Source organism: Tursiops truncatus, chromosome 7, assembly GCF_011762595.2.
Source record: "Tursiops truncatus isolate mTurTru1 chromosome 7, mTurTru1.mat.Y, whole genome shotgun sequence".
In the NCBI taxonomy this organism is placed as follows: Eukaryota; Metazoa; Chordata; class Mammalia; order Artiodactyla; family Delphinidae; genus Tursiops; species Tursiops truncatus.
The window spans coordinates 21,077,482-21,097,226 of record NC_047040.1 but is presented as its reverse complement, the minus strand read 5'-3'; the positions used below and the strand labels follow the sequence as shown (position 1 = coordinate 21,097,226).

Sequence of the window (19,745 nt, the reverse complement as noted above, 5' to 3'; positions counted from 1 at the left end):
CAAATTATACCATAGAGGGAAAACAGGACAGAGACAGGAAAAACTCACATATGGGAAAGGACACTAGTGGTAGGGAAAGAAATTTTATTTTCAAGCTTTTAAGAGAATAATATAAACAACAGAGAGTTTTAAAAAACCCTAAAAACTAGTTTAAAAAAGTACTTGACAGTGTCCCTTTCATACCCACGGATGACGCGGCCATTGTGCAATGACAAAAAGAAACTCTGCAGGTGACCACCCCCGTGGCCTTCCCCGGCAGGGTCCCAGAACCAGCAGGTGGGCTCAAGGGACAGCGCTCCCTGCCAGGGTCCCTGGGCCCGCCTTGCTGTATGGGAGGGACCAGGGAGCAGGTAGCACTGAGGGATTAGCCAAACTGCCCTCGGGGGAGGGTCCCGAGCAGCAAGGAATACTTAGATTGGTCTCCACTCCACTCCTTGGGGCACATCCGGCCAACTTCCTCCGTTCGCTGCAGCAGCTCTCCTGGGAGACCCTGGGCAGGAGATGCCCTGCCATGGGGGGCCCTGGGTCTCAGCAGGTGCCAAACCAGGAGGGGCCGTGGCACTGAGCATGTCGTGGCCATGGGTGGTATTGGGTGGTTGGGAAAATCACTCCTGGATTGACAGCTTTGAAGGCTGAAGCCATGGCAGCAGGACTGTGCTCAAGATACCCATGGGAAATCTGTACTATTGGGGTGTGTGTGTGTGTGTGTGTGTTTCCTGTAAACATCTTTGAGCCAAATCACCATAAAATAAAGTAACAAGGGCACAGAAAGACACCCTACTCCAAACCTACGCCCTCTTTGAGCCCATCTGAAATTGGGAGTTCCCAGTTTGGAAGAGGAAGAAACCCCCCTCCCTCTGGCCACTCAGGTCAGCATTTCCCTCCCTGCACCACTACCCCCGAGGCCTGAGTCAGGAATCCTGCCCACCCAGGTGAGCCCAGGGGCCACAAATGCTAGGAATCTCATCTCTGCCAGCTCCCACCCATCCCTCTCCCTCCCCCCAACTGTCCCTGGAACACAGCCCAGGGAGAAACCAAAGCAAACTGAAAGGTAAAACAAGGCCGGCTACAAGTGCTTCTCCTTCCCACACGTGCACACGTGGGCACCACCGCCACCAGACACGCAGCTTCGCCCTCCCCAGCCGCCGCTTCTCCCAGGTGTTTTGCGCAGGGGGGCACATCTGGGTGCCTCTGTTGTGTTTTGTTAGGCCCAGTATGTATTGCACTTCGTTGCTGAGTTTGTATTGGTTTTCCTCGTGCTTGTTGGAGAATGGTATTGACCGGTTGGAAATCAGGAAACCGCTCATAGCGCCAGCCTCCCTCCAGCTCCAGTCCTGCCCCCAGGCCCCTCAAGGCACCCCCCCCATACCGCCTGCCCTCTGGCCCCTGGGGTGCCTCCATGCCTCCCCACACCTGCTCCCCAGATGGCGTCCTGTCAGGGGCGGCCCTCCCCGGCCCCTGCTCTCCTCGCTCTTGTGCGTGCGTGTGTGGTCACAGCTCCCTCCCAGGTCTCTCCTCTCACACCGTCGTGACCCTCATGACCAGCTCTCGGCTGCCGCCCTGGGGGGTCCGCTGTTCATGAGGTCTTAAGTGACTCAAGATGTGCAGGATGGTGTAAGCACAGTGGTGATCGGACAGAGGGCCTGAGGGGTGGCCGGCCGCCCGGGCGGGGCCTTCCTCAGGGGCAGGGGTGCCCGCAGCCTCCTCTCCGGCAGGGGGCGCGTTGGCCTGGGTGGACGAGGACATCCGGGCATTGGTCCTGCCTCCTGCCTTTTGATCCTCCAGGTCTTTCGTCTTGTCGTAGTTCAGCACTTTCCATTGCTGGTTGACAGCTTGCCACCGTTTAAAGATGCGGTACACGGAGGGCCCCTCGTGGATGATGAGGCCTGGGCAGCAGGGAGAAGAGAAAAACAAAGGCGAGTAAGAGATAGCAGCTCACCGCCGGGAGAAACGCGCCTCCCTCTGTTTGTAAGTGAGTATAGGCGTTGGGTGAGCCAGATTTATATTGGTTTGATTTGTTCTTTTCAAACCTACCTTTCAGCTCTGGGCCACATGGCAACATCCTTACATTTCTAGGCTCAGCAAGTCTTTGGAAGTATGTGCAAGGCCGCCACACCGAGGGCATGAAATAGTCGGGCACCTACATGCAGTGCTTTTTCCTCTGCCTCTGCTCTATCCCTCCTACTCCTTGGCCTGACAAGATCCAAATTCATTGTCCATTAAGGCGTAATACAAATATCTTTTTCCCCCTCTGTCCTGTGTCTGTGGCACCTGGCACTTAGCAGATGTTGACTGAATCCTGTGCCTTTACCATAAAAGAAACCCTATGGTCATTCCATACCTGCTGAATGTCCGAAATTCCACTGATGACCTCTTGGCTATTCAACAGAAAGCCCAGTGCTGCTAATATACACACATTGCTGGCAGAGCGAACTCTGGCATGGCTCTGTGGGCCAGGGGCAGTGCAGAGTCAGAAACGAGCTGTGTCAGACAACCAGGAAACGAAATATTGTGTGCCTACTCTGTGCTAAGCACTAGGGATAGCGCAGTGAACAGGACAGGCAGAGGCCTGCCCTCAGAGAGCTGGCATTCTAGTGGAGAGACACACGACAGACACGGAAACAAACCAATAAGACTATTTCAGGCATGGACACATGCTATGAGGAAGATAAAACAGGGGGAAGTAGCCACTGCCTGCAGACACTGAGAGTCCTCTTTGATGGAGACGGTAGTAAGGGCTTGTGAGGGAGGTGATATCTGAGTTGAGACTTAATTTCTTTTTTTTTTTCGTTTTCTTTCTTTTTCTTTTTTTTTTCCGGCCGGGCCGCGCAGCTTGTGGGATCTTAGTTCCCCGACCAGGGATTGAACCTGGGCCACAGCCATGAAAGCGCTGAGTCCTAACCACCGGACCACCAGGGAATTCCCTTGAGTTGAGACTTAAATGATGAGAAGGAGGGATCCATGCAAAGTCTGGAGAGAGAGCACGTTAGTGGTAAGAGCCGTAGGCACAAAGGCCAGGAAGTGGGAATGGAAGGCAGCCGGCTCAGAAAGGAGGTCAGTGTGGCCAGGGCGCAGGGAATGAGTGAATGAGTGGGCAGTGCAGGGAGATGGGGGTCAGAGGCCAGTCTATGGTAAGGCCTTATAGGCCATGGCAAGGGATTTATATTCTATCTTGAGTATGAGGGGAAGCCATTGAAGGGCTGTAATAGGAGGACGATGTGGTCTGATATACCCTTCAGAAAGGCCATCCTGGTTCCTGTGAAACAATAGACTGAAGAGGGACCAAGAGTAGGTGCCAAAGACCGAGGAAGTGATGCAGTGATGCAACTCGGCAATGACGGATGCTTAGACTAAGGTGTAGCGGCGGAGGAAGTGAGAGGCCACTGGAGTCAGGATGTATGTCGGGGGCAGAGCTGACAGACTTGCTGGCAGGTGAGGTGAGTCAAGAGAAAACTCTGAAGCTTCTGGCCTCAGCAGCCAGATAAGTGTTGGTGTCATTGACTGAGGTGTGGTAGGCATGAGGGTCAGGGGTGTGGATCTGTGTGGTGGTGGCAGCCACTGTATTAGTTTCCAATTGTTGCTGTAACAGATCACCACATATTCAGTGGCTTGAAACCACACAGATGTATTCTCCTGCAGTTCTGAAGATCAGAAGTCTGAAAATCAGTGTCACTGGGCTCAAGTGAAAGTGTCAGCAGGGCTGTTTTTTCTCTGGTGGCTTTGAGGGGAGAATCTATTTCCTTGCCTTTTTTCAGCTTTTAGAAGTTGCCTGTGTTCCTTGCCACTTCCTGGCATCACCGCCCTTTTCTTCTGATGTCACATCTCCTACTCCTCTCCTGTCATTGAGTCTCCCTCTGCCTTTCTCTTATGAGAACACTTTGATTACATTGGGTCCACCTGAATAATCCATGAAACTCTACCTGTTACAAGATTCTTAGATTAGTCACATCTGCAAAGTCCCCTTTGCCATATAAGGTAACATTAACAGGGACTAGGACCTGGGTGTCTTGGGGGACCATTATTCAGCCTACTACATTCATTAATAGTTATATTTTGGTTATGGTAAATTTAAGACACCTGATAGGAATCTCAATAGAAGGGCTAGGTAGGCAGTTGGACGTATGAGTCTGAAGCTTAGGGAGAGGTCTTGCCTGAAGCTTCTGGTAATATGGAGGTTTGGTGGAGGCAGAGCCGGGAAGGGAGTTTCTGAAGGAGCAATAAATAGTGCAGAAGCAAGACCAGCAAGTGTGGAGACCCAGAAGTCTAGAGAAGGGCATGTTTCATGAAAGAGAGTGTGATAGCTCCTTGAAATGCTGTTGAGAGGTCAGCTCAAGTGCAATGAGGATGAAATTAGCTTGGTGGGCACAGAGGAGGTAGGAGGAAAGATGCAATAGTGGGAAAATCAGGTAGTTCTCATCCAAGTGCACCTTTTTCTTCCATGAAGTCGTCAGCTAAGGTGGGAAGGGATAAGGCAGGAAAGTGTTGAAGATTTGTGGGGAGAAGAGAAGGTGGAAAATAATTATCTTGCAGAGTGAGAGAATGAATTCCCAAGGGAGAGGAGGTAGAATTATCTGACAGTGTTGAGCACCTATTTGAGATTTGTGGCCACAATTTAAAGTGGGTCTAGTCATTGGTTGGGTGGTTTTAATTAGCATAGACTGTCTTTCCAGGTAAGTATGGCAGGAGAGAGAGTGGGACATGAGAATTATGGATGTTTGCAAAGGGAGCTGTTATCACGTTGGCCCATGGAGTCTAGACCGGGAAGGAGGGAAGTAAGAACACAAAGGGATAAGGAATAATGAAAATGGAGAAGTGGAAAGTGATAGGGTCAATGCCAAGAGGTTTCTATGGATTTGGAGAATTGCTAGAGTCAGTGAACTACAAGGATAGGGGGTGATGATCAGAGAGTGGGGTGTTTAAATCCAGATTTTGAAGGGATGGGGTTCTTGGCGATGATGAGCACTAGGGAGTGACCACTTGAACGGGGCTGAGGTGGGCTGGAGGGAACGTTCTGGAATAATGAGGAAGGCAGGGAGTGGGCTAGATTATCTGCAGCAGCCATCCTCATCCTCTGATAGAAATCCTCAGTTCTATCAGACCAAATGCCCCCTTTTTATAACAAATTATAACAAATATATTTTAATATCCCCTTTTCTGTTCTGAAATGAAACTTACAAAATAATCCAAGCTACTATGGTTTCTTTTTTTAATTAATATACTGCCCTAACAGATTATGTAAAGAAGAACAAAGGGGACGTCATTTTATAACACGATAATATAAATTTCAATATAAACGCTGGGGCACAGCCACTTTAGAAAAGAAATCAAAAACCTCATACATTTGCAAAATATCCCCTAGGGGATGGGAACACCCCTTCCAAGGACCACTGATCTACAGAGATGCTGAGACAGGTATGGTGGGAGGGAGTGTGTGAGCCAGGTGCACAGGGGATGTGAGGAGTGAGTAGGCAGTCATCAGCCAGCAGCATCAAGAAGGTCAAAGGGCTGGTGAAGTATGATGACATTCACTTCAAAGGAGCTGGGGCTTCTGAAAGATAAAGGAAGAGAGGCAGTTTGCAGATGGTAATGGGGAGCAAGGAGGACTCAGCCCACCTCCAGGCCCCCAGGATACAGTGTCCTGGAGACAGGGCAGCCACCACTTAAGACAGCCATGCAAGAAACAATGTCCTCAGGAGACAGCTTTATTTCAATTAAAGGATGAGGAAAGGAATGCTCGGAGGAGAGGTTGCCAATGGTGGACGATGAGGTCCAGAGGGCATGTGGAAGGGCTGGGAAGAAAGGGCCAGTAAAAGGATGAGAAACATAGGAAAGGGGTGATTGTCCATATGGTGAAGATGGTTTGGGAGGCTGGACTCACGGTGAGGGAGATGACTGGGGATGAGGTACAGTGGGATTCTCTTGCATCACTGTAAATCCAGGGGCGGCTGGTCTGTCCCTTGCGAGGAAGAGCTGATTCACAGGAGCAAACAGCAATGAGTCACTCCAGCCAACTCCACGTCAAGCGGAGACTGGATGGGAACATCTCAAAGCCTCTGCAACCTCCAACACGCCGTGATTCTAGGAGACAAGACAGCCACCCACTGCTACTCTTTCCTCCGGGACTCCGACAGCTCCTAAAATTGTACTTTGTACAACAGGTCTTCGAGGGTTCACTGAAGGAGGGACAGCATCCCTGTAGCCCAGTTGTTCCTAATCTTTTGGATCATGTGCCCCTTTGAGGATCTGATGAAAGCTAAGGACCACATTCCTGGAAAAAAACCCAGACACGTGAACTGTCGTTATGATTTTAGTGGGTTCATAAATCTCCTTTGGACCACCTGTGGACCCCTTGATCTCCTGCCTGGCTCTGGACAAGGAGACTTCCTCTCTGCCCACTTTCTCACCCTCTCCCAATGTGCCAACTCTCATCGCTTCCTTCAACCTTTTGAATACATGTCTATGCACCCTTGGCACTGCAGCGCTCACTTGTTCATTTATTTCACAAGCCTTGTTTGAACACTGTTATGCCCTTTCCCCTAGATTGTAAGCCCATCGAGGACAGGGATCAGACATGGTTGAGGCTTGGGCAGCTAATACAGTATTGGGAGCTTAATGAAGCCTTGGTGATGATGGAGGACATAGGGGCCTTTGCGGGGGTTGGGGGGAATCAGGATTTTTTGAAGCCCCAAACTCACTGTTTCCAATAAGAGTCACTACACTTGATTCTTAATTAGCTTCTTAATCAGACAATTTTACCCTGACTGAAGAGCGTGGCTTAAATTTCTGGTCTGAATGCTACCTCCTAATTATCTGTCTAGTGTTCAGGAAATAATTAAACCATTTTAATGGATAGATGGCTGAAGGGAAGGAAGGTGCACCTGTTTTTGTAGATAATGCTTGTTTGGCAAAAGTTGGAAAAGCACGACCTACCTCATTCACATCCACTCCCCAGCCCTCTCTCTGCTTCCTGCTCTACAGATTACTTATCCATTCCGTGAGCCGCAGAATCTTTTTTTTTTTTTTTTTCTTTTTTGCGGTACGCAAGCATGTGGGATCTTCCTGGACCGGGGCACGAACCCGTGTCCCCTGCATCGGCAGGCAGACTCTCAATCACTGCGCCGCCGGGGAAGCCCCACAGAATCTTTTTTAATGAGGGAAGATGGGTGGCACTCATTTGATAGGGACAGGTCAAGTGGGCAAAGTTGAAGAGATGGGAGAGAAAGAAGATGAATGGGAAAATGGATAGAGAGAAAGAGAGACTAAAGTTAGAACAGGAGGAAAGAAGGTTATTGGTGAATGGAGGCGGGGAAGTAGTAGAAAAACAAAATATAAAATTAGAATGCATGGCAATATCAGAAATTCAACACAGTTTGATTGAGTCCCTTTCTGGGGTTTTCTATTTAATTTATCTAGTACCCACCTAACAAGGTGCCCAACCCTGGGCTGTACTCACTGATACAGTTCTAGAAGAACATTTTTTTCTCTGGAAACCAGCTGATTCTACACATGTCCCAAATATTCCTCTTTCTCACGTCTCCATCTTTCAGGGGCCCTCTTCCTGTAGGCTCCATAGGATGTTGGAAGCCTTCATTTGTCATCGTATCTTTCCCCGAGCCTCCAGCTGAAATGGCCCTTTGCTTGGCCCATGAGGATGGGAGGGAAGGTGGCCATTGTGAGCAGGTTGTCCTGCCTGCACAGCCCCCCTGCCCCTAACTCACCACAGTGCTGTCAGGGAGTTCTCCCTGACGTGGTATCCCAATCCTCCGCTGCTGAATTTTGGCCTTTGGTTCTTGCTGTGTGCATAGCGATGAGATACAATTTAATTCTGTTTAGTTAGCATTTCCTAAACCTACTGTGTGTTTCTATGAGCACATGTGATGGAACAAAAACAGATTCCCATAATGTATGGAGTTAATAGGCCAAGGCTGACTGAGAAGTATGCAGAGAAGAGCTCTGGTCCCCTCGGTGACACCAAATCCTGCTTCCCACCCTCACCTCTTCTCCTACTAGTATCCTAGTTTAAGTGGCATAAAGGTTGCAGACAACTAACTCTACAACAGTGCTTCTCAAACCGGAGAGTTTATGAAAACACAGATTCCTGGGCGCCACCCCCAGACAATCTGACTCAGTAGGTGTGGGATGAGGACTAAGAATTTGCATTTCTAAGAAGCTCTCAGGTGATGCTGATGTATGGACCACACTTGAGCAGCACTGCTGAGAACATGGTCCTTATCCGGACCTACTGCCTCACGGAAGGCTCTGAATTTTGATCAAAGAGCTATAGGTAATTTAAAAAAAATACTCTATTTCCAGATGTGACAGACAAGAAAAGCTCAGGCAGCTGAAGAAATGGATACTTCCTCTCCTAGACCCAAAGACTTTTGGGTCCCACCATTGAGGGTCAACTCACTGATGAACACGTATTGAATATTCAGAGTACCTACCACTTACTAGCCTTGGGGCTTGAGGTAAGTTAATTCCTCTTTCTGAGCCTCGGTTTCCTCATCAGAAAGTGGGGCTGCTATCCCCTTGCTTATAGGGTAGTTATGAGATTAAATGAGGTAGTGAATCCTGTATGCTGACACTTGCACTGTGCTGGGCACACAGTTACACTCAATGCCACATGATATTGGTTGTCTGGGAGAAGTTACAGGACAGAAAAAGCCCACTCATATCTCCTCCTCCTTTATTGCCAACCCCATTCCCAGCGACAAGCACCTGTTCTTCTGTCTCCTAAGTGTCCTTCCCAATCCTCACTCATTGTTTACAGATGAATAACATGCTAGACCTGAAAGGAGCTCTGGAAACCAGCTGATTCTACACATGTCCCAAATATCCTTGCGTTGGTGTAATTGAGAGGTCCATTCCTGGAAGTGCGTTTCTGAAGCTCTGCCCTGAGATACTGGAGATTTTTTTTTCTGTGGTTTTTTTATGAGGCTTAGAGTTCTCACTATCCGGACAGATACTAACAGAACTGCATTTCTCAGCCACGCTGGGTGGTGATGGTGAAGGTCATGGTGACGGTGACGGTGATGGTGATGATGGTGTTGGTGATGAGAGTCAATATTTACTGAATGTTTACCATGTCCTATCACTAAAAGGGCTTTGCAAATACGGTCAACTTGTCTCGCAAACCCAATAAAGGAGGTGATATTATCGCCACCTTACAGAACAGGAAACCGAGCTCAGAGAGCCCTCTGCACTCGGGTGGAGCTAGGTGACTGGCACTGAATGTAAGCATGAGTGAAGCCAAGATTTAAGAAATGGGTACCGAGGGGAAAAGCGTATGTGTGCGTGTGTGTGGTGTGTGCTCGTGTGCGCACACGCACCTCATCCATGCCCTCTTGCATTTTCTATTAGATGGAGATAAAAGATTCAAAACCCTAGGGAGCTGTGAAGCCGCAAGACGCTAGGGTCCTCGGTCCCTGAATCACTGTGTGGAGGAGAACCCCCCCACTGACAGGAACTTCTGCTGAATTTGGGGGTTTCATTTTTTTCTATCTACTGGAGTTACCCTAACTGAAATACCTTCAGTGCTAGGTCAGGGGCCACAGAGAAAAGCAGCTGTGGCTCAATGGCCCATTTCGCGTGGTCCCCAAAATACATTAGCTGGCTGGAGCGTCCACTTTATTTACCAGATTGCCGCTATTGCTAGCCACAAACCCCCCGTCAACGGACAGACTTGCCACGTCTGAATCTATCCCAAAATGCGCTGCAGGCACTCAAGGCAGTTCCTAAGAGCTGTTCCTGAAATATTTGAGCCTTGTCAGCATAACTGGAATAACTGAACTGCCTCCCACGGGGTCTCCTTGGAGGGGGACAGTGAGTGCTTGGCGTGTCTACTTCTACATCGGTCACCTTCATCCTCCGAGCATCCAGCAGCTCAGGTGTGGAGAAGGGTGACCACGCGCAGGAAGCGGGGGTGGGGGGATGGAGGGGAGGTGCTTAAGGAAGGGGGTGGGGCGACATGTGTTAACAGTTAATCCAGGAAGTTGGATAAGCCGCACGCAGGTAACGGAACATGGACTGAGCATCGTCTGGCCCATTTCTGTGGCGGATGCTTATGGGCGGTTCGGCCTGGCCCAGCAGTATTGGCCATCCCCGCAGTCACGATTGTCAACCTCCGACAGTCATGACCTCTCGCGATGGAAGTAATTCAAAAATCCTGGGATGTCAGACCTGAAAGGACCTTGTAGGTTATCAGGTTCAACCCTCTCGGTTTATAGGTATGTCAGCTGAGTCGTAGAGAGAGGCAGTAACTTGCCCCAGGTCGCAGAGGTAGCTGGTAGCTTATCTGCTCATCAGATCTAGGTCTTCTGCTGCCTAGTCTCTTCTGCTGCACCAGGCTGCCTCCTCCATATTTTCAGTTTCCTAATCAGGGAATTAAGAGGTTTGACAGGTGAGGTCATTTCTACCCAGAAGGAGGGAGGGAGGGAGGGAAGGAATCCTTGCGGCATATATGTGTTTTTTTTGTTAATGTGAAAATTAAGTTTGAAAAGCAGTGTTTTCACAGCCCTGCTGCCCCGACCCCCTGCCCACTTGCTGTAAACTGGGATTTGAATCCCTTTATCTCAGAGGGCAGGTATCAGGTACCTCTAAATCATAGGGAAGTTACTCAGTATACTGCACACAGAGGAAGTTTTAACAAAACCTTTCTATAACTTCATCAATTACCCTAAGCCACTGTTTGAAAGATTTGGAGCTGCTTCAGAATCTTGCTCGCTTTCCTTACCCTGACCCTATTTCACTCACAAGCGAAAAACAAACATGATGAGGATGAGGTCCTCATTTTTGCAGAGTTGACTTCTTGGTGGCCAATCTCTTGGGTCTGTGGAGTGAAAAAAAAATGTTTTTGGTGCCAGAGACCTTAATTAATTTGCTCTTGTTAAATCCTAATAACTTGACCCACTGGAGCAGAGAATGTCCCATTTGTTTCCTGGGTGGCTCTGTCAACTTCTCTGCCGGGGAAGACAGCGTCATTAGAGATGACGGAAGAGTAGGCAGGTGGAACGAGGACGCTCGATGTAATCAGATCTTCTCATTGAGGGGACACGGGTGAGGGAGCCTAAACCTTCCAGAAGAGGCACTGCTCCAAATAACAGCTGGTTCTCAATTATGGGAGGACTCCGGGTCAGCCTCTCCAGGCTGTGGCTGGATTCAGGTTTTAACTGTTTTGGCATACCTTTATTGAGTGTCTACCTCGAGGGAAATCTACCCTGACCAAGTACCTCCTACCCTGGTCACTGATACGTATAAGTGCCTGCTCCTTTACACGTGCCATCTTATTCAATCCTCTCAACAAACCTCTGAAAACAGTATTATCAGCCCATTTCACAGATGGGAAGACAAAAGCAGAGAGAGGTTATGCAAGTCACTTAAGGTCAAAAGGTTAGTAAGAAACTGAGCAACATGCAGTCCCAGACCATTATGTAGCACCACGCCTGTCACTTCGGAGACCCAGCTCTCTGGGTTTTGTGGCTCAGTCTCTCCTGCTGTTTTCTCATCCTCTGTCTCCTTCCATCCCGTAAGTGTTTAATGTTGCCCAGGTCTCTGTCCTTAGTCATCTACTCTCTGAACATTCCTCCTAAGTTATCTATTCAAAATCCACATCTTCAAACACCTCTGATTGTTGCCTTCCAAATCTGTCTTCAACTGCCTACTTTCCTTACCTGTCCCCCTTCCTATCATTTACCAGCCCTAGTCAGAAATGGTTCAATGCCCTCTACATCTTCCTCTATATCACAGGAGGGGACCACCTGTGCACTGAAAGAAAGCCTTTCCCTCTTTCTACCCCAGCAAAGAGACACCTTCCTGGCCTTGCATTCTCCTCTTTGCAGATAATGTCCTCCACGTGCCTTGCATCTCTCCTACTGCAAACTCTTGACTTAGCAACTGCCTCTTGCCTCTCTGCCTAGATTTTAGGTTTAGGATGGTCCTTTTTTTTTTTTTCTGCTGCCTTTGCTGAAGACATATACTTTGGTTCCCATTTGTTTCATCCATTGCCCACCCCATTCTCATGCTCAGCAATGGCGCCTAGTCCCCACTCGAGCCAGAGCCCCGGGGCTCCCACTTGCCTGAAGGAGTTCAGACAGTCCTATCAAGTCCACATCCTATGTGCTGCTCAAGGTCATCCCATACACTTCTTCCCCATTGCCACTGTTTTGCATCTCTTTCCTTCTTGCTCAGACTATTACAAGCATGTTTCCAGCTGGCCTCTCCCAATGTCTAGTCTGTCCAGCTCTGATCCATCCTCCCCACAGCTACCAGAGCTGTCTCTTTAAAACACACATCTGGTCATAATTCTTCTCCGTATAAAATCTTATCAATCCCTCCCCATCACCAACAGGGTAGTCTGAGCTGCTTAGCACGTGATTCGTGATCTGTGAGATCTGGTTCTTACCAACCTCCCCATCCCCATGACCCACCTCTCCACCCTGGCTCTTTGCACCAAGCCATATAAATCTGCCCAAAGTTTCCTAAGCACACCTTGTTCTCACATGTTTCTGTGTCTCTACACATGTTCTGCCTGGAAAGTTCTCCACTTTTCTGGATAAATTTTTTTTTTTTTTTTGCGGTACACGGGCCTCTCACTGTTGTGGCCTCTCCCGTTGCGGAGCACTCCAGACGCGCAGTCTCAGCGGCCATGGCTCACGGGCCCAGCCACTCTGCAGCACGTGGGATCTTCCCAGACCGGGGCACGAACCTGTGTCCCCTGCATCGGCAGGCAGACTCTCAACCACTGCGCCACCAGGGAAGCCCCTGGATAAATTTTGACATATCTTTTAAAATTAGCTCAAGGATAGGGTTCCTTCCTTTAGAAACCCTTCTTGGACACCTCTAAGAGAGAGTTAATCGCTCTCTGCTCGGTTCTACCTTCCTCTATATCTTGTAAAACTCCTGCTGTGTTGTGATTTATTTGTAGACTGTGAGCTCCTTGAGGGCAGGGACTGTGCCTCATTCATCTCTGTGTTAATATTCCCTAGTTTCAGGAACAAAACAAGACATCCAACAAATGATACTGAATGAACGGATCTGACCATCCCAAGCCCACTCTGATTCAGACATTTCCTGTGCTCACTCATCTCTGTGTCCCAGCTCTTATTATTGCCATCAGTAATCACCTTGTCTGCATCCCCAGTGAAGTGTAAGATCCTTGAGGGCAGGTGCCCTTTCAATAAATATTTCTGAGTGAAGGAGTGGATTCCCTAATTCCATGCTAACCAGTAAATTTAGCCACCCACATCCCAAGTACCTTTCACCAGAATGTCATGGGGAGACAAACTACCCAAATTTCATCTCAACTTCTCAAGCCTCCCTCTCAGCTGGTGTCAGAACAGCACTGATTAAAAGGGAGGTACAACAACGGCTAACCTCCAAAACCCCGAGTACGGGACAGGAGCAGCTGGGGCTCACTGAATTTCTTATTGTTACCAGCCATTACTCTATGGGTCAAGGTGTTACTGGACCAATTTCCCATCAACCTGCCTCCTCATCCAATCCCTGCATCTGCAATTTCACAGCACAATCAGAGATGAAATAGGCGGTAAAAAGTGCCCAGGATTTGGAGCCAGAAGTTCGTGGTCCGGTCCTCAGCTCTGCCATCTCTTAGTTATGTTACCTGGAGCCCAACTGCTTTAAACCTATTCTCACCTGTTAAATACGGATAATACTTACCTTGCTTATCTTTTAGAGTTGTTGGCCCCTTTCTCAGTTCCTCTCTGTTGCAGGGTTTGGTGGTTTGCTCTGTCTACAGCAACTTACATCTGGCTTTCACAGTGGCACAGATTGGTCTAGGGAGTTAGGACTGTAAGCCAACTGTAGAGGCAGCCCCTATCCCAGAATATACAGCCCTCTGATACGACCAAGTCCAGAGACATTGTCCACAACCCTGGACCCATGCTGCATCAAACAGAGAATCCGGGCCTTCCTGGAAACCATTTCAGGCAAAATCCTTTGGCGAGAACCAAAGGCCATTGTCTGATAGTCACTGCTTTCAGTGATTGACCTGGAGGCCAGCCAGGTGGACACAGCCGTGGATGGGGCTGACGTAGCTTCACAAACAGCAAGCTGACCATGTCCCAGACTCTGCGTCCTCTTAGCTTCATGGCAGAGAATATCTGCTGAGCTGGTGTTGGTGCTCAGTGGAGTTTCTCCTCATGTGCCTCTCCCACTCTCACCAACTTTCCCTTAGCACACCACTCTGATAGAAAAGCGAAATACATTTTTAAGGATTAATTAAACCTCTATATTATGTTAACTCAGATTTATACTATCTGAGGCCATTTAACAGTCTAGGGGATAGACCAAGGTGTCTGAAGCAAAGAGAAAGTTCAAAGAATTATTTTAACAAACGGTCTTATTCCTTTCTTACTCCACCTCTTGAGTTAGCACGGGGCTAGACTCATTTTCCTTTCTCCCGAGGATAAAATTTCTATCCAGGTACTGAATTGCTCCATCTATCCAGGCAGCTTGGGTCTATGGACATGGATTCATTCCGTCAACATTTTTATTTGCCCAACATCTCTTGAAAACACCCACCTCCCTCATTTCCACTTCCACCCACTCTCTGGTGAGGATCCCGCCCTTCCTCCGCCCACCTTTTCATATCATCTTCTTCCACTCTCCCAGGACTTCTGGAAGGAAAGTTTCTTCTTTTCCAATGGAAGTGAGCTCAATGATTGAGTTTTAAAGCTGGTGACTGCCTCAGAAGCCTGTAGGTGCCCCCCCTGTGGCTCTCTGTGGTTTCCATCTTTGTGCAGTAAAAGGACCACATCGTGCCTCCTCCTGGCTGGCCCAGCCTGGTCTCTGTCCCTGTTCTAGTTTCTCTGCCTCCCATTGGTTCAGTGAATCAGGCCAGAAGTGCAGATTCGTGAATGGAGGCAGGAGGTGTAGGAGAGAAGTTACGGCACACTCTCCTTCTAGAGGAACAGACTGGACCCTGGGTTGGCATCCTGGTTTGTCGCCCCTGAAGATCTGATGAAGGTGGAGCGTCAGCTGGGTTATAGCATTGCCTAAGTTGGAGGTGACCCCTGACGGGTGGGCGATTTACCGTGAAGACTGCTGGGAGGCTGTAGCATTGGGCTTTCTGAGTCCAGCGACTCTGGTGAATAAGTGTGGCTTTTGCGGGGACCCTGGAAACTAGGCCAAGACGGACCCACTGTTGTGGATCTCATCTCCTCGTTTCTGAACTATCATTTGGGGCTGAGAGACTTGCCCTAGACTAGGATCGGGAGTGTGGCGAGGACTCGCCTGCAGAGGTAAGCTGGACCTGCCTTATGGAGGCTGTGGGTCCTGTCCTGCATTCCTCTAGGTGAACCTGGTGCCAAACATGCTCTCCTGTAGCTCCGTGAGTCTGAATGTCTAGTTAAGCCGCAAAATAAAGAGGTTCCACCTGATTTTCCCTTCCAGAGAGCCCTTAAAAGCTAATATTTTTACACCCACTTTTTTTTTTTTTTTTTTGCGGTACGTGGGCCTTACACCCACTTTTGCAGTGCTGTGTGTTCCTCCCCCCTCCGCTGCAACTGACCAGAACATGGCAGAGGAGAAGAAGTGTCTTGTACTTGAACTTCACCCTTACAACCACCATCATTACTCTTGACCATCATCATCATCATCAAAATCATCATCATCGCAACCACCACAAGAATGTGTGCCTTCCAGCTCCGGCCCATCACCTCCCACTCTCTTAACTAGATCACATATTACTTCCTTTTTAACTTTGTCTCCCAGCATTTTCTCCTATGGACAGCATCTCTTAAAACAAACAAACAAACAAACAGGGCTTCCCTGGTGGCTCAGTGGTTGAGAGTCCGCCTGCCGATGCAGGGGACACGGGTTCATGCCCCGGTCCGGGAAGATCCCACATGCCACGGAGCGGCTTCGCCCGTGAGCCATGGCCGCTGAGCCTGCACGTCCGGAGCCTGTGCTCCACAACAGGAGAGGCCACAACAGTGAGAGGCCCGTGTACTGCAAAAAACAAACAAACAAAAAAACCCTGAACCCTGAACTGAGAGCCCTACCGTGCTGCCTGAATTAACCTAAGACAAATTCTTCAGTCTCAGAGTTTCACCATCCGAAAAATGGGGGGAATAATCATTGCCCCTGGGGACACGCTTCTGAAACAGAATTAGCTCCAGTTAGAATCAATAAAATAATAGAGCAGTCTGAACTTTTTAAAGGTGAGATAGTCTAAATCTAAATATATCTGACCACTTTTGGACGGCACCGAACGCGATTAGGGTCCCTATGCATGCCCCTTCTATCCGCTGGCTGTCTCCAAGCAGTCGCTGGCTGCCTGAGCAGAGTGGATACTTCATGGTGTGGCTGTACACCTGGGAAAGGATGCTCTCCTGAGAGCTTGGAAGGAAGGACAACCATGTGAACACTCTCAGTACATGGCTCCCTCTGCGTCTCCCATAAACGGAGTGACTGAGTGCCACGTGTATACAAGAAGAGAGAGAAAAGTGGGCCGGGGGCAGGCAGGTAGATAGCGGGGCCAGGAAGAGACAGAGGAGATGGAGCTGAGGACCCCTTCTCAGGGGAGACCCCATGAGCACTAGGCAGGTCCGAGTACGGGTGCTGGGTGGCTCAGAGCCCCAGGGAGCAGGCCTGCGGTGAAGGCCCCTCCTGTAAGTGGGCCCAGGTGCCTTCAAAGTCATAGGTGGCATCTGTGGGTACTCCATAAGTGACTCTGCAGGATTCCTGGTATCTGATGCCAGGATAATGGAAAGAGCATTAGACCGCCAGCTGGGAGACCTTGCTGCTAATCCCAGCTGAGCAATCTTGAGAAGATTACTTCCCTTCCCTGGGCCCCTGTTCTCTCAACTTCAAAACAAGGGAGTTGCACTGGTCGATCACATGACCAATTCTCTCCTATGTCCCGTTCTCTCCGCTTTCAAATCTATGGAGCCCTGACTGGGAGGTGGTATTTATGTTTCTCTCTCTCACCCACGCTCCCTCCAGGGGAGGAGCTTACTGGTGACTTCACTGGCCCATGGGCTGTGGGCAGAAGGGACAGGGTGCCAGTACTGAGCAGAAGCTTTGAGAAGCGCTGCAAGTTTCCACCCATACTCCTGTGCTCCTGTGCTTGGCTAGAAGAACACACCCCAGTAGTCCCTGCTCCTTTAGCCTGGGCCCCAACATGAGGAGAAGGCCTGAACCCAATACACAGTCAGAAGCTAAGTCCAGCCAAGCCCAGCAGAACCAAACCATCTTGCAGACCCACGAATGGGACATAGATGCTTGTTGGGAGGCAGTGCGATTTTGGAGCTGTTTGTTACCGCAGCCAAAGCTTATCCATACACCACGTGACAGGAAAGCATGTCTCACAGATGCGCACGCCAGGGACTGATCGAAAGCCTGCCTGAAGGAGAACGAAGGGCAGCTGGGAGGGCCCCTACAGGAAGGCTTCCACTGCTTCCACCTCCACGCCGGAGCCACACACCTCCATATGGAGACGCACCTGGTTTTTGGCATCTACAGCCTGTGCCCCAGCAGGAGTAGGAAAGGAGTCTGGTAGGAGAGGGAACTGAATTAGAACGCCTCAAAGTCAAATTCCTCCCCCTCCACAGTCCTCTCTCTTGCACAGGCCTCCAAGCCTGGGCGGTCTGTTGCTTTCACTGCCTACGGGCCGTGTTTAAAAGGCTCTTGAACTTAGCGGGGAGGTACTTAGGGTGGAGTTTAGCCAGCAGGGAGAGGCAGCAAGACGCTTAGACAAGTTTACAAGTTCCAGCATCACTGGTCTCTGGCTGCTGTAATCAGTATGCAATTCTCCAGGCCTCTCTGATTCCCGGTTAATATTAAAGGACCCCAAAGAAAATGAACACCCTCTCAGCCCAATTCTAGCTAATAGATGTTTTCTTGCCAAACAGAGTAGTGTAGCATATTTGACATCATACACAGACTGATGTGCGGCGAGGACAACTGTGGAGCTCTGGTACTCTCAGCGCTGCAGCCTGGGGGCTAACCTGAGAGGTCCAGGTTGGGGTGTATGACCAGGGCTTGAGCATGCTTCATTCACTCAGAGAAAACCGGGGTCATTCCCCACCTCCTCAGTCACTTGGATGAAGACTTCAGAGTTGACAGCCACAGTCATCTGTTGGGAAAAACAGAGAGCCCTCCACCAACCAACCTAACATAATGGAAGAGGAGGGAACGTACATTTGGGAAAGGTGTAAGGAAACAAGCAGGAACGGCAGTGGTGGGTTTCCAAACTTTTGCTAAAACACTGAAGGTTTTAAAACAAAACCTTACCTGGAACAGACACATATATAAACAGAAGAAAGTGCAGAAGCTCAGGGTGAGGCAGGGGTGAAGTTTCAGAGCCTGTCTGTATAGCATTCCATTCTCCAGTCCTAACAGTGGCTCCTGAAGTTGTGTGTGGAACCCCAGGACTATATACACTTTGCAAACCACTAGGCTAGAGAAAGCTTGGGCATTAATAGGCTTAAAGAAAGCTGGGAAATAAAGGGAGCAGGTAACGTCATGGCTGTTTCTGGGCATTTTGCTGTGAAGAGAACGGAATTAAATGTACAGGCATCCTTTGTCATGACTTGGCAACGGTGGCGCACACAACAGATAAGAGGCCTTCCACAACTCGCTTGAGGCAGGTAGACTGACCAACCTACCTTTCTCAGATATTTTTAGGACAAGGTTCCTTATTCTTATCTTCAACTGGGAAGGGCAGATTTGCTTGGGAAACACTTAGATCTTCCTCCTTTGCTCTGCTTCCTCCTACTCTCTACTCACCCCTCAAATCTAAGCCTCTGGCCCCTCCCGAGCTCACAGGTCTCACGCCTGGTGCCCTCTCTGCTTTGACCTTCAAGGGGGAGGGACCCTGAGGGATATGTCTAACTCATCAGTATGCAGCTCCCCATTTCCGGTAGAGACCAGCCCCAGACCCACCTATGCACACCACATCCATGAATCCATACATCCCGTAGCAGATCTGGAAGAGGAGGTCTTGGCGCTGCCATTTTGCTGAGGGGCTGAAGGTCGACCAGATGAGCCAAGAGATACTGGCGATGAGGAAGAGGGAACCCAGGATGGCAGCTGCGATCTGAACCTTCTCAATGACTGTCAGAGAGATGGCCTGCCACTGCAGAGAAGAGAACGGCGGGTTAGCGGTTGCTTGGATGCCCTCACCCCACGTCCATCCCATTCCCATCCGTCCTCCTTCTGCTGCCCCAACCTCTCGCCTCTGGATTTAAACCTGGGCTTTCCAACTTGTAATGCGATGGCTATATTTGCAAGTTCCTGAGGCTGACACTGTGCTTTTGACGTGGAGGAAACCTGTATCACACTAGATGATCGGAAGCCTTTACAGGGAGGGGGTTCTGGGCGGGCTGGGAAGGAAGGCCTTTGTGGTTGACGAGGATACAGACAGAAAAATGGGAAGAAAAAGTGGAAATGCAGAGTGTGGGTGGTGTTCCGGGTCCCCAGGATATTCTTTTCTGAGCAACACGTTATTTTCTCACTAACAGGCGCTGAGAGGGCACAGGCCTTTTTTATTGTTATTATTTTTTTCACTTGTTTTCTACACCACCACTTGGCATGTCATTTAATATACATGCTAGAGATTCCCAATTCAACAGACAAAGACAGGACACAGGATGTAGGGGAGAGGTAAGAAAAACAGTATAATTTACTGACCGTATATTAACACTGAGATTTCAGTGGTTTTTTTAAACAGAAAAAAGCAGTATGCTAATAGCAGTGTTGATGGATGGGTTGAAGGCTAGGGTGTG

General features: G+C 49.3%; 1 protein-coding gene across 1 annotated transcript in view; it reads right to left on the bottom strand.

Moving 5' to 3' along the window:
- Positions 1–1,518: 1,518 nt before the first annotated feature.
- The window catches only part of MARCHF4 (membrane associated ring-CH-type finger 4), a 101,258-nt gene continuing 83,031 nt past the window's right edge, over positions 1,519–19,745 (bottom strand). Inside the window, exons 3-4 of the mRNA XM_019938881.2 lie at positions 18,904–19,096; positions 1,519–1,886 (exon numbers count right to left, since the gene is read on the bottom strand). Of these exons, the coding sequence (XP_019794440.1) occupies positions 1,519–1,886; positions 18,904–19,096 (561 nt within the window). The remainder of the gene's footprint in view (positions 1,887–18,903; positions 19,097–19,745) is intronic.